This window comes from Rhinopithecus roxellana, chromosome 8 (assembly GCF_007565055.1).
Source record: "Rhinopithecus roxellana isolate Shanxi Qingling chromosome 8, ASM756505v1, whole genome shotgun sequence".
In the NCBI taxonomy this organism is placed as follows: Eukaryota; Metazoa; Chordata; class Mammalia; order Primates; family Cercopithecidae; genus Rhinopithecus; species Rhinopithecus roxellana.
In genome coordinates this window covers 61584788-61605697 of record NC_044556.1, presented here as the reverse complement: position 1 = coordinate 61605697, position 20910 = coordinate 61584788, and the positions used below count along the sequence as shown (strand labels likewise).

The 20910-nt window shown below is 34.6% G+C and overlaps 1 protein-coding gene across 1 annotated transcript in view; it reads right to left on the bottom strand.

Annotated features, from left to right (window-relative positions):
• Positions 1-17841: 17841 nt before the first annotated feature.
• Positions 17842-20910, bottom strand: part of KCNT2 (potassium sodium-activated channel subfamily T member 2) — a 405225-nt gene continuing 402156 nt past the window's right edge. The window contains exon 28 of the mRNA XM_030937154.1: positions 17842-20350. Coding sequence (XP_030793014.1) covers positions 20239-20350 — 112 coding nt within the window. The 3' untranslated portion in view covers positions 17842-20238. The remainder of the gene's footprint in view (positions 20351-20910) is intronic.

Here is a 20910-nt window from a genome sequence, read left to right as displayed (position 1 = left end):
GGATAAAATCAATCCAGATCTGCACTGGTTTTAATGTGTTATGGTCACATGTAGAGTTCCTAGTGGTAATTGTTCCAATATCTCTAAGCGTAATGTTAGGTTTTCTTTTACTTCTCTTTTTTCTTTTGTTTTGAGTACATTTATTAGATCATGTTATGAAATAGCAGCTATGCACTGAATTTAAAAATCTGGAGATCAAACATTTGAGCAGTGAAACAGACTAGTACTAAGATGTGAACAGATCTTGCAGTTTACTTCTAATCCAGATGCCAAGATACTGAAATAAATTAAGCAAAAAGAATTTTGATATGAAAAAATCTGCCGACCCATGTATAGGACATAAGCCTAATTATTAATTCTGTAATTTTATTGTTTGTTTCACAGACATTTTTAGCAATACTAAGCATTCCAGACAAGCTTATAAGGTTTTAAGTAGAGCATCCTTTTCCTAAAATTGTTAATATTCTACTTTAAATGGCTTGCATTATATGTAAAATGACTCTATTTTGAACCACCTGCTCTATTACATTAAATTCTTTCAAGCATGAAGTTCTATGGCCTTAATTACATTGTCCAATCCTCCTGCTATTTTTTAAATCATAGCATGTAAAACTCTTCATATGTTTTGGTCTTCTGTAATTTGTGAAATGAAGACACTTAGAACAGAAGACAAGAGTCCAAAATTCCTCTTTGGTGGTTAAAATTTTGAATTTACATTTTCAGTTTTTATCTTCTTGAATCAAATTACACAAATACCTTAAGTTAAATTATTTGAGATTTGGTGAGGCAAAATGAGTCTCCATTACAATAGGGACTATCTCTAAAGCAGGCATCAGTTCAATAAAATTACACATTACTCCCCAATTTGTAGAAGTAGGTAAAATAAATTCCCCCCCCCCCCCCCCCCCACACACACACAAATCTAATACCAGTGTTCAGAGACAATTCAATTATTTATTTTTGGTAAAGTTATCCCTATGATATTTTGAAATATTCTTTCAATGTTTTGCTATCAAATATGAAAAATAGTCCAGTGTCAGTTGCTGAAATTTATACTAGAGGAATCATCGTGTAAATCTAACAAAAAACTGCTTTTGGTTGTACCTGATTAGTTTGACTTTGTTTTAAAGTCTAAACATTAGCCTCTGATAATGCATCATATGTTCCTTAACTCTTTATCCAGGTCCATTTCTCTGAAAGTTTGGTTGCAAATCTAGTTCATATAAAATGTACCCAGTTGTTTCTGTGGAGACAGGAAACTCTCTTTTGGGGTACTATTTGATTCAGTGTTCATATTTCTGATCTATTTATTTTTTGTATCATCTGAAAAGTCACTTAGTGGTTGAGTTCATCTATTCAGGAAACCAAGCGATTTTTACAAAGAACTGGATCAAAGGAAGATGGGTGACATTCAAAGGAAAGTGAGTACAAACCCAGTGGTAGGTTTAATTCTATATTTTAGCCAAATTATGAGCAAATTATGGCCAGACTATTTGTCTCATACTAAAGAGTCATTAATGATGCAAAAAAGTAACATCAGGTTTAGAATTTTATTAAAAGATTATAGTACTTAAGTAACAAGTAGTGACTGAGATAAACAAGAATAAAGGACAGAATAGGATTTGCCCTGATCGTCTCAAGTTAGATAATGGGGCCATGGCTCTTAGTTTGGAGAAGAGTGTGGGGAAGATGTCTGGGGCTCCATCTTAAATCCGATCAATTATATCAAGGTGTGCTAGAGAGGAGTTGTCTTATAATTGGCATTTTCTGTGGTCTGAAAGCGAGCCCATAAAATCTTTTATTTGCCCAAACACTCTATATGCATTATCTCTTTGGTTACTCACTGCAACTGTGTCGGGGGTTCCAAAGATTATACTTAGACTCGGTGATTTGCTAGAAGGACTCACAAGATTGAGATGCTGTTATACTCTTGGTTATGGTTTATTATTGTGACAGGGTACAAATAGATTAAAATCAGCAAAGGGAAAAGTTACATGGGACAATGGGAAGAAGAAACAAAGTACGAGTTTCTAAAAGCCCTCTCCCAGTGAAGTCATACAGATGTTTCATTCTTCCATTGATGACCTGTGACTACATAAAGCAATGTGTTGCCAAGTAGGGAATCCCACCTGAGCCTTGGTATCGAGAGTTTTCCTGGGGTCAGTCATGTAGGAACACACCACCTGCGTGACTGACCTCAACTACTAATACTCTAACACACCAAAGCAAAAACAGGAATTCACTATAAATTGTATTAGTTTGCAAAAACTAAGCCATCAGGTACAAAGTGGCCCAAGGCCTCACGCATATAAAATATCTTACCAAGCATAATATTCCAAGAACTCAGTGCTCATCTACCAGCAGCTGGCCCAGGGCTGTTCCTAAAGAATGTCCTTCCTTGAAAATGTGCAAAATCTGAGCAATCCAGACCTGCTGGATAATCCCTTTCCTGCATAACAGCTTTATGAGATATAGTTCTGGAGTTCAACTGTGGATTGAATTCAAGGATTCCTGGAAATTGAATGGGAAAAAAATTAATCTCACTGTCTTTAATCACTCATCTCTAACTAACATGGTGCATTTTTTTCAAGTTCGAGTATGTTAAAAAATTTGGTAAGCTTGGAAATAAATCAAAAAGCTAGGCAGCACATCCTTTCAAAGTCACATGGTGTCATGTTATATAGGCAAGTCTCCCAGGCTTCAATTGCAAAATTTTTAAAAATAATATATTTTTGGTGAAATGTAAATAATTTCTGTACAGTAGAATAAATTGTTCTACAGATTAATTAACCTGTTAGACAATAACTTCTATTATATCTAACACAGGCATTGCATTTTTTCATATATTTTCTAGTTTTGCAGATGCTCTTTGAAGTAGTTATTAAAATCCTACTGTTTTCCTCATGAATTAATTAGTTCAATAAAATCTTTGTTCATTTTATATTTGTGTGAGAGTCATGATTTTACTTTTGTGAAAATTATTCTCTAACAATTATAAACAAACCAGCTTTATTACTAGTTCCTATAACTTTACAAGAAAGAGAAATCAAGCAGATATTTTCTTTGTTCATTTCTTTCTTTTTTCTTTCCTTTTTTTTTTTTTTTTTTTTAACTTTACTTTCTGGGATACATATGCAGAATATGCAGGTTTGTCACATAAGTATACATGTGCCATGGTGGTTTACCACACCTATCAACCCATCATCTAGGTTTTGAGCCCCACATTCATTAACTATTTGTACTGGTGTTCTACCTCCCCTCTCCCCCCGCCCCACTGACAGGTCCCAGTGTGTGTTGTTCCCCTCCCTGTGTCCCTGTGTTCTCATTTTTCTATTCCCACTTGTGAGTGAGAACATGTGATGTTTGGTTTTCTGTTCCTGTGTTAGTTTGCTGAGGATGATGATTTTAGCTTCATCCATGTCCCTGCAAAGGACATAAATTCATTCTTTTTTTATGGCTGTATAGTATTCCATGGTGTATATGTGCCACATTTTCTTTATCCAGTGTATCATTTATGGGCACTTCGGTTGGCTCTAAGTCTTTGCTATTGTAAATAGTGCTGCTATAAACATATGTGTGCATGTGTCTTTAGAATAGAATGATTTATAATCCTTTGGGTATATACCCAGTAATGGTATTGCTGGGTCAAATGGTATTTCTGGTTCTGGATCCTTAAGGAATCGCCACACTGTCTTCCACAGTGGTTGAACTAATTTACACTCTTACCAACAGTGTAAAAGTGTTCCTATTTCTCCACAGCCTATCCAGCATCTGTTGTTTCCTGACTTTTTGAAAATCACAATTCTAACTGGTGTGAGATGGTATCTCATTGTGGTTTGGATTTGCATTTCTCTAATGACCAGTGATGATGAGCTTTTTTCCTATGTTTGTTGGCCACAAAAATGTCTTCTTTTAAGAGGTGTCTGTTCAGGCCCAGCATGGTGGGTCAAGCCTGTAACCCCAGCAGCTTGGGAGGCCGAGGGGGGAGGATCACCTGAGGTCGGGAATTCAAGACCAGCCTGACCAACATGGAGAAACCCTGTCTCAACTAAAAATACAAAATTAGCCAGGCGTTGGTGTCGCATGCCTGTGACCCCAGCTACTCGGGAGGCTGAGGCATGAGAATCACTTGAACTCGGGAGACAGAAGTTGCTGTGAGCCGAGATCATGCCAAGAAGTGCCTGGTTCATATCCTTTGGCCACTTTTTGATGGATTTTTTTTTTCTTGTAAATTTGTTAAAATTCCTTATAGAGTCTGGATATTAGAACTTCATCCGATGAGTAGCTTGCAAAAAGTTTCTCCCATATTTTCACACTGTATTATATTAACTTCCATTTAGTAGAATAGCATGTATCTCTACATTAAACTCTAGTTATTAGACATATATCTACATCATCATTTTAAGCACTAAAGTAGTACCATATTAGTGTATCAATAAAATAATATTTATTATTTCTATACATGTATTTAGTTTTCTGTAATCATGGGAATTCTGTGTCCTCTTAGAATATGTTGCATGTTTATCAAGCATCCCTCACTTCTACACATAGCACTTTCCCTCTTTTGAAGGATTTTTTCTTCACTCCAACGTTTCTTTTCATTCCAACTCTGTTATTATGTTATTCGTAACATGTTTTATACTAGAATTAAGTACAAATAATTTTTTTCACTGAGAAGAAAGGTGTCTTAGAACCACTTAGATCACTGAGTGGTCAGTGAGATAAGAGAGAGACTAGTGTTTTGTCTTGGACAAGTGATGAAGGAGAAAATTATCTGTCAAATGCTGCTTGCTGACAGATCAAGATGAGGGTTGCACACTGACTTTTAATTTATCAATGCAGAGAGGAAAGGTGTCATGTCAAGAGCTATTTTAGTGTAGTAGTAGAAGCAAAAGAAGAATAGGTTGAACAGAAAATGAAAGGAGAAGAACTGAGGACAGGAATTATGAATAACTTTTCAAAGAGTGTTGTTGTCAGAGAGTGTAGAGAGATTAGACATTAACTAAGTAATTAAGTTGAAAAGTGTTTTTTTCAATTTATAAAGGTGTTCTGCCACTTTTATAAATAACGTATTTTATATGCTAATGGGAAAAGTTAAGTAGAGAATAAACATACCACTGGGGAAATGTTCCTGTATAGAAGTAAATAAAAAAAAAAAAAAAGGGAATACAACATAAAAATAAAGGCGTGATCTGAATTGGGAGAAGATATACTTTATCCATTGCAAAAGAAAAATGGACAGAGTGTATAAATATATATTATAATAGATATGCACCTGAGATACTTTGAAAGTTATATGTTGTGGGCTTGTCTGTTAAATAAGATGCAAGGTCATCAGTTGGGTCTGAGGATGAGGGAGAAAGCACTAGAGCCTTGAAAAAAGACTCTGATATAGTCCTTTAGGAGAATAGGAAATAAAAACACTAGAGAATTATAGTATCATTTCTAGGAACATTAAAGAAATACTTGAAATTTGGAATTACAAATTTAAAGTGAACCCAGTCAACACATATTTTACATAGGATAAACTAGTCTCTGCAGCAGTAACAAACAACCCCCTGTTCTCACTAGCTTGAAGCAACCAAGTTGATTTCTCACTCATTTTATATGTCTTTAGGTTGGTGGTATTGGGTGTGGTGGTGGTGTGGTTGTGTGTGTGCACTTCTCCACATGGTCATTCAGGGACCTGGACTGATGAAGCCTCTTTCTAACTATGAGGCTGGGAAAGAGAGTATTGAGTCTTATGCACAGGATCTTAAATACTTCATCTAGGAAATAATGCATGGTCACAGAGCATTGACAAAACTAGTCCCTTGTCCTGAATAAACTACAACGAGTCCGGAAAATATGGGAGAGCACATGAATGGACAATGAGCAGAAAATCCCTCTGTATCTGTATGTATCTGTCACCATATAGCATAGTCACAGATGGAGAGTTGAATGTAACTAGCATTACAAAGGATTTTCAACTGAGTATAATAAAGAGAAAATTGACAAGAAATTTAAAGATACATATAAGAGGGTTATTAAAATGATTAAGTGTAAATATTTAAGCATGGAAAAGAAATAGATGTCATAAGGGATGTGAGGGATGGTGAATACATAGCAGCTATGGGGTTGGGGTGGGGGTGGTCAAGGGGTTGCTGTGTACATATTTCTAGAGCGAGAAAGCTAGAAAGATTGAGGGTCAATTACAGTATGGAATCTATGTAAACTATAGTTTCTTGTGTCTCAGTTGAAAACTTTGCACCATCTATAACATGCCCTTACAGGTTTTCTGATTCTGGTCCTCTTCATTGTCTTTAAGCTGTTTTCTAACTGTTTGTAAAAGTTGTATGCAACTGAGAGACACATACATTAACTCTTGTTTGATATTGATTTGGTTGATTTTGTCTCTTCTGTGGAATTTTTTTTTTCATTTACAAATTTATCTCAGCATTCATTTACTCCACATACATGTTTTATTTTGACTTTTCCTTTCAACCATTTACAACATCTGCCTGGCTTCCTCACAGCATAGAAGTAAAATAAATTCTTTAACACATGTTCACATGTTTATTTTCATATCTCTTTGAAAATCATGACTTTATCTTTTTCAGAAAATTATCTTTCAACAGAAATGAGATTCTGAAGGCTTTTATTCACTTATTAATACTGGACATTTCTAAGATATGATCATAAGAATGAGCGGCTGAGGAGTGCTGTAAGATAAGGTCATTTTAGGAGAGGAGATCTAAAAATTATGCAGTCACAGCGTTGGAAGGTTCATCTACTGCATATTTAGATTACCAAGAATTAAACAGGAATTTTGTTGGGGAATCTGATAGTAATCCAGAAGCTAAAATATTTAAGAAATGGAGGCAGGGTTTGTAAATGATGTGTGGCAAAAAAAAAAAAAAAAAAAAAAAAAAAAAAAAAAAAAAAAAAAAAACAGGAAAAGTAGTTGGTGGACTGCATTCATCTGATCACATGAGATTCAAAATTGGAGGGCGTGATTGAGTAAAGAGGGAGGAAAAACATAACTAGAAGCAGCCAAGAGTATCAAGGAGAGGACCAACCTCACCTTTAGGCTTAGTGGAATAAGAAATGTGGGAGGAGAAATGAGACATTATTCAATATTCAGGCTGCAGGAAATATGGTTTCGTAAGGAAAGATTTGAGTTCATTTTAAAGAAAGAAAGTAAGAGAATTTGCAAAAAAGTTGAAAATATATAAGTTTTTGCTGATACTGGAGAAATCATTGCCAAGGGCATGCACAGTCAAATGGATTCAGAAGTTGAGGGTAATGGGAGGTGGATGCTTATATGCAGAGTCAGATGTAGATTTGAGTATGGAAACAGAGGACTGACCTGGGATTAAATGTGGTGACTGAGATAAAGAAGAGGAAAGGGCACATGGGATATTCCTGACCCTCGGATTAACTCCTCAACAGGCACCCACAGGCAAACACATACCAGTGAATGTCAGTATCCCACAAAGAAACTTCATTTTCAGAGACAGTGGCAAGTTAATTCCATATTTAAGGGAAAAATAATACTGGTTATACATTAGAATGATTTAAAGATCCTTAAGTATATGTATAAACATCCAAGCTCTTGCTTCAGGGATTCTGATTTAATTGGTTTAGAATGAGGCCTGAGCATCGATATTTTTAAAAAGCTCCCTGGGTAATTCTAACCAGCAACAAGAATGTGATCCACTGGGCTATAGTTACAACTCACGTGCCTTACCAAAGTTTTTAATATGTAAATCATACTAGCACTTTATTACTGTTCTGTCTATGCCTGGAATGTGGCTGTATTAGTTCATTTTCACATTGCTATAGAGAACTACCTGAGACTGGGTAATTTATGCAGAAAAAAAGGTTTAATTGACTCACACTTCAGATGGCTGAAAGGCATCAGGAAACTTATAATCATCGTGGAAGGTGAAGGGAAAGCAAGGTACGTCTTACATGGTAGCAGGAGAAGGAGAATGAGGTAAGTTCCACACTTTAAAACCATCAGATCTCATGAGAACTCACTCACTATCATGAGAACAGCATGGGGGAAACTGCCCTCATGATCCCATCACGTCCCATCAGTTCCCTCCCTCGACACATGGGGATTACAATTCGAGATGAGATTCGGGTGGGTACATGGGGCCAAATTTTTCTCGGCCAAACCATTAATGGCTGAGAATGGTGTCAAGTACTGTGATCTCAGCTGGGATGGGAAGATATCCAAGGTGGCAGGACTAGGTATCAGCTCTCAATGTCTCAAGTAAGGTTGCTATGGTTACCCTCAAAGGCATCAGATAGATGTCAGGATCTGCTCTCAAATAAAATTTCACTGGCAGTTGTTAAGTTAATTATGTTTTATAAAGGAATAAAACTAGTTGATAGGCAACACATCAACATTTTCCTTGATTTGTAGAACCTGAGTCACATAACCATGAGAGTCATCTACTTTATTCCACTCTCATATCTGAAGGAAATTATAGAATCATCAGATTTCCTTAAATGAAAGAGAGGCCCAGGTCACCTTGAGGAAGGTTATTATTGTTACACTGGAGATCAGATGGCAAAACAAATTTCCACCCAGAGCCTACATCATTATTAGTCCAGTGGAACATGGGAATAACGGAATGTTTATTATCTCCTACTGTTAGGCTGTCTGGTTAATGTACTTTTAATTTATTTTACTTGCCATTACTATCTTGGAATCCCCCGTTAACACCACTGACCAAGCAACTTACTTCAAAGTAAAAAAATTAAGATGATAAGTATATTTGTTTCCTTGGACTGTCACAACAAATGACCACAAACGTGGAGGTTTATGACAAGAGACGTTTATTCTCATAGTTCTGGAGGCCACAAGTGAGAAATCAAGTTGTCAGTGAGATGCACTTCTTCTGGAGACTCCATGGGAGAATCTGTTCCATGGCTCTCTCCCAGCTTCTGGTGGTTGCTGGCAGTCCTTGATGTTTCCTTGCTTTTTGCTGAATAACTCCAATCACTACCTTTATTATCACAAGTTTCTCATTGTGTGTCTCTGTGTCCCAATATATCTCTTCTTAAAAAGACAATAGTCCTATCAGATTTGGAGCCCTCCGTAATGCAGTATGACTTCATCTTAACTTGATTACATTATAAATACCCTATTTTCAAACAAGGTCATATTCACAGGTTTTCTGTGGATATGGATTTGGGAGATATGATTAAATCCAGTAAAGTAGTCCGATGTCTGTAATATTTACTGGTATTACATACCTTGTAACCCAGAACCACAGGCCATAGAGAGCTATGGATTGTATATTGGATATTCAGATATAGGGTCACATTGACAGTAATGTCTTTCAAATTTTGAGTGCTGGAAAATGTGATGTATCATGTCAATCAGTAGCCAATATATGATTCTATTTCTACTATAGCCAGAAAACGTTGCTTTGAATACCAAGAAATGGCATTGAAAGTGGTTCTTTTCAGAATTACATGTAATGACACACTTTTGAAAAAAGAAAGACAGAGGACAAGAAAGGTAAAATAGTTTTTCTTTCTATTTTATCCAGGCTTTCCTGGTTTAGAGACTTTAGCATCTGAGGGATGAAACTAGAGAATAAATGGATATCATCCAGAGATCCCAAATTTGGAGTTGGATGAGTGAATTAGAAAAGTGTGTTCTCCTTGGGCATATAAATTAATTCTGGGTGTATCAATTGCCTTTTGCTATATAAAAAGTCAGTTCAAAACTTCATAGCTTAAAATAACAGATGTTTACTATTTTTTTCTCATTATGTAGGACTGTTGGTGGTTATTCTGGTCTCAGCTGTCTTAGATAATTTCTGTGGTCACCTGGAAGATTGGTTGATATCCAGTGGTCTATAACGGCCTAAATAAGTTGTTTGGTAAGATGTTTGGTCTCTTTTTCATGTGATCTCAAATTCTCAAGATCAGTCATCCCAGGTCTCACAGAGAACAAAAAGTCTAAGTCACAACAAATAAGCCTTTTCACAACCTCTACTTCCATCTCATTTGCTATTGTCCCATTGGTCAAAACAGCTAACAGAGAGGGGAGACTCAATACAGAGGGAACCACCGAATGATGTGAATACAAAAAGAGTTACTATGGTTCTTTTTGCAAACAAACAAAAAAACTACCACCCTTTTTTTAAACTGACAAAACACATTTTTCTTATACAAGAGAGGAATTTTTAGATAGATATGGGGGCTTACACTTCAAACTTAATAATAAAGAGGCAGGCTTGGAAAACAGGCAAGAATCAATGAGGATCCTGAAGTTTGGTAGGAAAATGATCTAGCCAGAATAGTACTACTGTATACTGCATCCAATGCTAGACGTTTTATTTTGTTGAACACCAAAAATGGCCATCACTGATGCTTTTGTAACACATCATAAATCAATTTGGACCACCTCTTCATCTTAACTTTATCAGCTCCAGATTAAAATCTTAGATGTAGGTAAGCCTAGATCATTGAAAATGAATGAGTGAGGATTTTCTGTCTTCATTTTCTGTAGTGGAGGCAGGAAATTGCATGCTATTAATTCTAACAATTAATAGAGAATTACTCTATAACAGGAAGGGCAGATACTAAAATGCCACTCACACACACTTTCAAAACACACATACATATAATGTGCATAACAGGGAATAGTGTGTTCATTTGCATTGTGTTAAAACGATTCAATCTTTAGGTCTAGGAATTAATATCTTGAGAATAGTAGAACAAGGTGGACCAAAAATTTGGACCTTTTTTTTTTTTTAATACCACTTTTGCATCATGGAAAGAGATTCCTGACTTCTCAGAAGTTTGCTTTATTAGATTTTCCTTAGCTATGGTTAACTATGCATGTAAATACATTTTGCAACCCATGATCTTATACAGAAACTGAAGTAGAAAGATAGCAAGGCAATTAAATGTGTAGAATTAATGAGATTTGCATCCTCTGCCATTGTCCACTTTGTTTTGCACATGCACATCAGTGATGTCATTTGTATTAGGACTGAACCAATAGATTTTGGTTTCAAACGTTTCTCTTTCTACATAATGGCTTGTCTCTGTTCTCTAAGCTGCAGTTTGTTACTCCAAACTGAAAATCCCTTTAAAGTAAAATAATGTTCTTACTTTTTCTCCCCTATTCCTCTCCCTCAATGCTTTCTCTCCATGCTGATTGACACACATATGTGTTTGAGAAAAGAAATTAGAAAGTTGCATTTCCTAAATAATATGTAGACACACAGAATATAACTAGTTTATGAGGCCTAATTTCTGAATTGTTAGGTATTCTTTGGTATCTAGAGTTTATAATGCAATGCCTATTTGGTAATCAACAACTATTTCCCAAGATCCATAATCTAGGAGGATGGGCTCAGTGGCTCATGCCTGTAATCCCAGCACTTTGGGAGGTTGAGTTGGGCGGATCACTTGAGATCAGGAGTTCGAGACCAGTCTATAATCTTATGTGGAGCAGTTTAGCTGTCACTTGCCTTACCTTAGACCCTTCACTCTGTTTCCATAAAAGCTTCTCTTTTAGCAAAACTTGCCCAACATGACGAAACCTTGTCTCTACTAAAAATACAAAAAATTAGCTGAGTGTGGTAATACCAGTAACTCAGGAGAATGAGGCAGGAGAATCACTTGAACTCAGGAGACAGAGGTTGCAGTGAGCCAAGTTCGCACTACTGCACTCCGGTCTGGGCAAGAGAATGAGACTGTGTCCCAAATAAATAAATAAATAAATAAATAAATAAATAAATAAATAAATAAAATCTAGGGCTTTGTGTGTAGAGTCATGGTCCCTGACTTCAGGAATTATAATCCATCAAGAAAAACTAGCAGTAAACAGGTGTAGGTGGGTATAGCAGTTTCTCCATTGCCCCTACCAGGATTACTTTAAGTTAGAGGAAAATCAAAATGTCTTAAATATGATGTTAAATCCTTCACCTGGGAGCTGCTTTGTTCATGTCATCCGTTCTTTCTCAGCTGTCTGTTCTGCCTTGAGACACTGACTATTTTATTGCTAAATATCCCTTTATTCTCCAAATATCAATTAGACAGGATTCTATAAATAATAGAATTTATTGAAGGTTTAAGTTGATAAGAGGGGAGGAAGCAGATACCCTGAAGTATACCACAGCACATAAACAAAAGCAATTATTCTGCCGGGCACAGCAACTCACGCCTGTAATCCCAGCACTTTGGGATTCCAAGGTAGTTGGATCACCTGAGGTCAGGAGTTCGAGACCAGCCTGACCAACATGGAGAAACCCCGTCTCTACTAAAAATACAAAATTAGCCGGGCATGGTGGCACATACCTGTAGTCTCAGCCACTCAGGAGGCTGAGGCAGGAGAATTGCTTGAATCTGGGAGGTGGAGGTTGCAGTGAGCTGAGATCGTGCCATTGCACTCCACCCTGGACAAAAAGAGTGAAACTCCATCTCAAAAACAATTAGCCTTTTTTTTTTTTCTTTTTCATAAAAAGTTATTTTACCACCCCCGGCACTAAAAGCTTCTCTAGCCAAAGTTCACTAGACTAGAGTTCACTAGATTCCTCACCTACCACCTGGAAAGTGGTGCTACCCTCATGATATCTTCTCACTGGACTTAGTCCTCTTTCTACTCTTCAAATCTCTCCTATAATCTTATGTGTAGTTTAGCTGTCACTTGTCTTACCTCAGCCCCTTCACGCTGCTTCCATATGAACTTCTCTTTTAGCCAGACTTGCCCAATAGTGTATTTCTAAACAAAACATACATCTCTCCCTGAGAAAGTCCTTCCAACTAGATTTTAATATTTTGTTTCTTCTCTATTGATCAAATATTAGGTTATAATACTGTTACTAATAACATAAGTACATTTGGGAGCAAGAAGCTGTGAAGAGGCATGGGATATTATGAGGGTGTGTAAAGGAAATATTTACTTGTATATTATCATTAGTGAAGACATTTGAGACCTTCCTTGAAAAATACTTATTTATTTCAACAGTGGTTCTTGATATATATTTTTGCACAACTGAATGAATAGTTAGCATGACAAGAAGATCATACTTATTTATTAGGACGGATAATCACTTCGGTTCTTATTCTAAGAGTAATAAGAGGCCTGTGGATGATTTTAACTAATACATTTAAATCTTTGAACAATCTTTCTGAGCATAATTTGGAGAAAGGAATGGAAGAGGGAAAGATGGGGTTTGGGAGCCTTACCAGAGTAGTGCAGAAGTAGGCTAACATCTGAGTTCACTGGTCCAGGAAGGCAATAGTGTGACTGGATGTGAGAGACATTTAGGAAGGAAAATCACAAGAAATGACAACTAATTGATGGATAGAAGGTGTGGTAAAGGAGAAGAGGAAAATTCAAGATGAACCTCAGGTTTGTCCTTTGGGGAATTTTTTTCTCTAGTAGGATCAAATAATAGCCTTGTGTTTATATTCTGTGAGCAGGTGGCAATCCGATTGGTGTGATGAACAACAATAGGTATTGTCAGCTGAATAAACTTTTAAAATTTTTCAGCAGAGGCTTATTTTTGAGCTGCTAAAGTCCTCATGACAATTTTTTTTTTTTTTTTTTTTTTTTTTTTTTGTAGTTCATGAACACGTAAAACCACATAAAGTTGCCACATAATAATTGTGAGTGTCCATATCTGGGGTGTCTGTATCTACAGTAATTTTTCTCCTGCAGAAGTCATTTCCAATTTCATCACTCAGTTACCATTGTCAGTTGTTTCATGTGCCTCAAGGTCATTTGGAGTGAATCCGTGTTCCAAGGACAAGCTCAATAACTGGTTTCCTTCAGCAAAGGTTCCTGTGCATCATCTTGTTAAAAAATGGACACAGACACAATTCATTTGTCTTGGCTCTCAGAGCACCATTCCTGCCATGTCACAAGACAGGGGAGTTGCTGCTAAGTGACCAACCACCTTTCCATATGGTTAACATGCCCCGCCATTTAGCTCCTGAATGCTTGAGGGTCAAGTAGCCATCTCTGTAGAAGTGAGTGCAATGCAGCATAACAGGATGCAAGGTGTGCCAATTACAACACAGACATGTCTAAAGAAGTGGTCAATATTGTATACACAAAAAAAACTCTCATGCTTGATCTCATCTGTATCCCGTAGTTTATTCTATGATGATATTGGAAGAGTTACAGAGAAACAATTGATTTTAGACTGTGATGAAAATTGGTTTCTATCTATGATACAAAAAGATGTTAAATTACTTCACTAAGTTGCTTCAAGGCTATATGGATTTGGTAATTGCTTTGGTGGTTATTTGATATAAAGAAGTAAACAAATGGAGGGTGTTAGAGAATACTAAAAGATGTCAGGGAAGCTTGATGCTTTTAATATTGAAAAATTGCTCTGAAAGTTTAAATTATTATGAGTTTAAATGATTATGAGGGCAGATTTTGTCAATATCTTTTAATAATAGTTGCCTAAGAAAAACTTTAAAAATATTACAGGAACTACTTCAAAATACTAAACCATCATTCATGCAGATTCCTAATACATTTTCAATAGTTTCTTATCTACAGTAGATAGATATCAGTCTTTCAGTCAAACTCAAGAAAAAAAATGGCAGTATAGCCCCCAAATCCCAAAATAATATTTTAACAAAATAAAATTATTTTATTAAGTGATTTTAAATTTTAGTAATAAATGTCACATCTATATTGATAACTAGGTAATACATTTTCACCAGACAGATTTCTTATCTTAAAAATATGTGACCTTAAAATTTTACATTTCAAAATGATCAAAGGACCATCTCCTCTTTGGCTAATTTAGGCTTCTGAGTTTTTAACAGTGACTCAGAAGTAACTGATTACTTTGCTTTCTTAAATTAGGTTGCAACTTGATTCTAGTATAAGAATAAATCTTAACATCACTAAACTGAGAAATGAGGATTGCCCACATTAACTAACTTGGAGGATGCTGAATGCTTCAAAGTAAGAACTTCTCTCCTTTAGTTAATGATAATAAATCAAGCACAGCTACTTAATTATTTTTACCAACATGTTTCCCAGTGGAAATGTCAGTTATTTCGTAGTCATTTCACAGTATGCTTTTTGCCAGAAAGATTAGAAATCAATTATTTTTAATTAAAAAGTGATCATACTTTGTTTTCAAAATCAAGTCATTTATAACTTGGCCCAAGAACATCTAAAATTTTATAATAATTATGGTTTTCTCCATATTTTATTTTCAAGTTTGAATTTTTAGTAAAGGTACTTGAGTTATATTTCTATTGCTGTGATGATTTGTATTTTTATATTGTTTCAATGAATGTACATTTGTAAAATCTTTTATCTTAAAACTTCAAATCATTTTCTGCATTAGACATTATTCCATATAAAATGGAATATTTATTATATTAAACCACTTGAGATTATGTATGGAGTTTAACCTATTACTGTATTGTAGCTGAATCTGTCCTGCCTAATGTATATCACAAAATGTCAGTTTCTTTTTGAAATCTTATGACAGATTGATAAATCTTTTGGAGGCTTTCATTCTGTGGTCTCAGTTAAAATTTGGAATCTATTATCTTTTTTAATGGATTTCTTGTGTATGATAATAATCAGTAATTAAAAGAACTTAAAGCTCTAAAATAATACTTTAGCGATATATAACTTAATTGTGCCTATACAGCTATGCAGTGTATTTACAAACATCGACTTTAGTACCAACCTCATTTCTATTAATAAAAGTGTCTCATAGCTCCTGTTTTTTGAAAGTCTAGAATTTTCAGAGGAAAAAAAATGTATTCTAATGAACTACTCACGCTTTCTTAGTCTATATGAATAACATACGGATCAGAGAGTGGAAGTCAATAAATTTGGAAATGCTTCTTTTTGGAATGGCATTTAATTTCCAAGTACAAAGATATCCAGCTTGGTGTCACTAGAATGAAATGTATTTTGTGTATGATACAAAAAGAAGAAAATACAAATCTTGAAGTAGAATTATATTATATTTCCTTGGAGTGTGATTAATTATAGTGCAATTTGTGAAAGATTTCTATTATTTATTTTTAGAAAAACAGGTCTTTGTTTTGTTTTTACAAACACATATTTAGATTAAGTAATAAAATACAATTCTATTGGATAATAATATAAGCATATTGTTTAATTATAAGCAAAATTCCTATTTTTTTTTAATTTTTTTAATTTTTTTTGAGACGGAGTCTCGCTCTGTCGCCCGGGCTGGAGTGCAGTGGCCGGATCTCAGCTCACTGCAAGCTCTGCCTCCGGGGTTTATGCCATTCTCCTGCCTCAGCCTCCCGGGTAGCTGGGACTACAGGCTCCCGCCACCTCGCCCGGCTAGCAAAATTACTATTTTTAAAAACAATTTGCTATAATTTTAGATCGACCTACATGATTTAAGCTGGCATGTCTATTTCTCCCTTCCCACAAATGAGTTAGTCCTATAAACTATAGGACTGGAGGCAGTCCTATTCAAAACAGTAGAGAAGATCAAAATGAAATGAAAAGTGTCTAATGCTCCACAGGATGAGTGCATTGTCTGTCTGCAAAGTTTCCCAGCAGGTGCTATTTAATTTGTTGCATTTGTCCAAAGTCTGTCTCTCAGGTTTGTAGAATTCGATATCACCATTATTTCATTAAACAGAGAACTGCTGATTTGTGCATAATTTATCAGTCGGGGTTCTGTTTGGGCACAGTGATTTGGACACAGAACATTTTATACTGAGATTTTTGAACTATAACAGAGCAATAGAGTAATATCAGATCGGTTAGTAATAGTAAAGAGAACTTGAAAATAACATAGCAATAGCAGACGTAAGGAGCACACATTATTTTCAAGACCAAGATAAAGTGCTCCAGGAAGAGATTCCAGGACTGCCCTGGAAATCAAGATAGCACAGCTGTGGCTTACAGAACAGCAGAAAAGTCATTATGGTGCCGCACTGGCAGATTTTGCTGGAATTTCACCCTCTAGGGTGCCAGAGGAAGTTTTTTATGGGAAAGCGTCTCACTGGAAGCACACCACTAGAAAATCATCTAACAGGGTGCTGAGGAAAGCGTCAGGCCGCCAGGTGTGGAGCCCGTCTCAGGAGAAGCCATCCATACTGAACTGTCAGCAGTCTGGTGCTGCAGAAGCCACATCTGTCACAGGAACCAGTCCTTTTGAAGGAGGGAGCAGGCTTTTCTTGGAACTTTTTCATCTGTGCTCATTGATGTTTCTCACTATCAAAATCAGGATATACAGGAAGCCAAGAAAAATACCACGGAATTCACCACCATGTCTTTCTTCAAGTCCCAATTCCCTAATCTGTCTTCCTCCTCCTTTCCACCGTTCAGAACCTTCTTAGATCTGTTTTACATATAATATCTAGGGGGTTTAGCTGTGTTTGGCAGGAGGAATAGGGAGAAATGGAAGTATTCCATTTTTCTGGAAGTCCATCTTTACATTAAAAACTATTTTTTCTTTTCTCTAACCAGAGATATCTGATTCTTAAATGAGTGTATTGTGACATGATTCTGTGTCATAAAATACTTCTCTCTTCTGATGTCCTCACTAAGGTTTATTTTTTTCTTACCTTCTGTTTTCTTCTTGCCCCCTTTTTTCCTAAAGTTCATTTCCTCCCATCTCAACTCTCCTTCCATGCTCACTTCTCCTTTTCTGAAATAGTGCAACTATTCAGAATCTATTATGTTAAGATATAATTCAACAGAACTTTATTTATCACTATATTTTCCAATGAGATCACCTCCATAGTTATTTTGGGTTTAAAATATAAAACTGAAAAATGATTTTTATAGATCCAACACATAATTTATCTAAGCAACTGAAGTTTTGGCAAAAAAATCAAGAGTTTTCATCATTAGAAATAATTTTATTATTTATTTTAAAGCAGTTCAATGTAACTGGTAGCAAAATGGTACAGACATCAATTCCCATTGGGCTACAAGGACTATTAATGACTTTATATTTTATTTTCATGTGCAAGTATAATTATTTTAAAAAGGCAACAGTTCATTAAAAGTCTTGTATAAGCATATTTTTATTTGTTTAAATAACAGAAAGACTAATAAATTATCATTATTGTAGCAAGCTGGTATGAACTGTGTCAAATATTAAATTTGGACTAATGTTCATAGTCAAAAATAATTATTTTAAAATTTATGAAACAAAATTTTTAGTTATATAGGAAATATAATCATATCCTAGCTTAAAATCCTAGTCTCAACAACTGTCATAATGCAAAAATACTAAACTTCAGATCTTGTGGGGAAATAAAAGATTGTAAAATCTTACATTTATTCCTAAAAATAATGAAGTAAAAAAAGTCAACTTAAAGAAACATCGTACTTGACTCTTGATATGCAAATATAAAATAAGTTCAATAAATTTATTGTTTTTCTCTGTTACATATATTAGTTCCATTCTGCCTTCAGTTTTTAACAATTTATATGTGAATGTGTGTGTCAAATGTATTTCCAATGTTTATAACATATACACATATATGCATACAATCTTTAAGTTTTAAGGCATGCTTCCAATTTTAGGTAACCTGTTATACATTCTACTTCTCTGATCAAAGTAGAGTAAATGCAGGGTCTCTGTTTTAGGGGTAATTCTTGGTGTTCTTGTTATTCTAAAACGTGAATAATGTAAAATACCAAAAAGAAAAAAAGACATTTCATAGTCTCCAAGCCAAATTATATAATGACTATAATCTTTGATTTCACGTTGCACTTTACCCTTTTATTTCTGTAGAATTATTGAGAGAACACTAGAATATCTTTTCTTAAAACAATGTATTATCCTTTAAGTTGATCTGCTTCATTATGAAAAGAAAAAATTTCCCTTTCTAGTTTTATATTCATTTTTTGTTGTTGTTGAATTAAAATCAATGTCAAATTCAAAAATTAAAAAATACAGAATTAGAATAGTATATATTTAAATTTACCAATGTTTATTTTATAGGAACATTTTAACACACTTCCACTACCTGGTAAACTATATACACATACTCTTGTGCTTTTTTGATCTATTTCTGTGGGGGGTAAATGCAATAAAGGTAAAAAATGGGTGTCATAAATGGTCCATTTATATTTAAATTTATGACTCAAATTCTGCATGATTTGCATTAATGTTAAAAGCCAAGAGCTACCTATTTTTGTTTTATGCTTTTCTCTTATATAGTTCATATATACGATTTCAAAATTAAGCCAAAATTTTTAATACACCCTTCATCGAGTGTTATTGTTCCATTACCAAAGACATAAGAAGGACTTTTATTGTTTTGAAGTGTCTTCAGATTCCATAAAAGGTATAAATTATCTTCTGTCAATTTTAAAAGAATTTTTCTAATGAAATTTACTATACAGATATATGAAAAATGGTAAAGCCCAAGAGCCTAAGGACAATCATTACTGTATATTTCAAGAAATCCAGTTAATGTTTTAATCCTTGAATTAAATTTAAGTCAACAAATGTGTATTAAGTATTTTCTCTATGCTAGGCATTCATTTAGGAGAATAATAGATATTTGCTTTATAGTATGCTTTTCTTGGCATAAAATGTTTGCTAGACATAAAATTACCAAAAACTGCAGGAACTTAGTGTTTCTTTTTATGTTTTAGTTTCTTCAGTGTAAAACATGCTATGAACATCTCAAATTCTAAGATAAATATTTTTATATCATAAGGCAGAGAAAAAAAGTTAAAATGACTTAAAGATTCGTATTCTAAAGCAAACTATGATTCTTACACAAAAGTCAGCCACACAAGTTTGTTGGTTAATCTCTATGTAGAGAAGACTAGATAATTATGATGAGCTCAGTTTTGTAAAACAGTAAGTTTAAAGAATATGATATGACACATTTAATTTTTAAGAGGAGCAGCAACATTCTGTGTCCATTGTGATGCACCAAATAGAGTTAGATTTTGTCAATTTCATAAAACCTTAATAATTTTTAAAACTGGTTTCATATAGTTTGGATTATTATAAAATAATTAAATGTCAGATTTAAATTTTTGTATTTTAATATAGCTTTTCAAATCTATTCCATTGATGTCCTTCAACTATTAACAGGGAGAGTACCAGTAAGTACATTAAATTTCAAAATGATCTATACTTCTAAGAGAAGAGATTATGTTTTTAAATATGAGAGAATTACATGTATTTCCATCTAGTTTCTTTCGTGCCAGCAAAACTTTTCTGGTTCCAAGCAAGGTCCCTGTAGGAAAAAAGTTTCTCATTTTATTTTTTATCAAAGTTGAGTTTCTTCCCGAGAATCTTGACCAGTGACATTGCAGATGCTGTTTCTTCGACTGGGCTCACTGTTTGGAAGGTAGGCCAATGGATCTGGTCGAATTAAGTATCTAATAAAAGAAAACAAAATAAATAACTTTGCAATAGTAAATACAGGCAACATTGATTCACACTAACACTTTATATTTCTACTTTATTTGTTCAGTTTTCAGATAATCTAAACTGTCTATATACAACATTGGTGGTAGAACTCACTGTTTAGTTGGCCTTTACAATTTGGCACGGTTAACACTACCATTTTCATACCTGAGAAGATTATGATGATGAATGCTGATGAATCAAGCACTATTATGTTTCTTCTTCTTCCTCTTTTTCCCTGTGCATGTTGGCTGTCAGGCACCATTATTTTTCAATTATAATCAATTTCAGCACCTTTGTCTCATCAGAGTTTTATGATTTAGTATGCTGTTGACTTATTATCCCTTACTTTGGCCATTTTTCTATGAAGGAGACCTACATTTTAGCCATTATTCTTCCATTACTTAACTGTTCCTTGTCTTATTTTTATGACTTAAAAAAATTAGGAGATTGATGTAAATGGTTTCTGTAGTCTTTTCAATTTAAATATTTTATGAGTCTATAAAATCAACAGTTTAACAAATGTTTATAG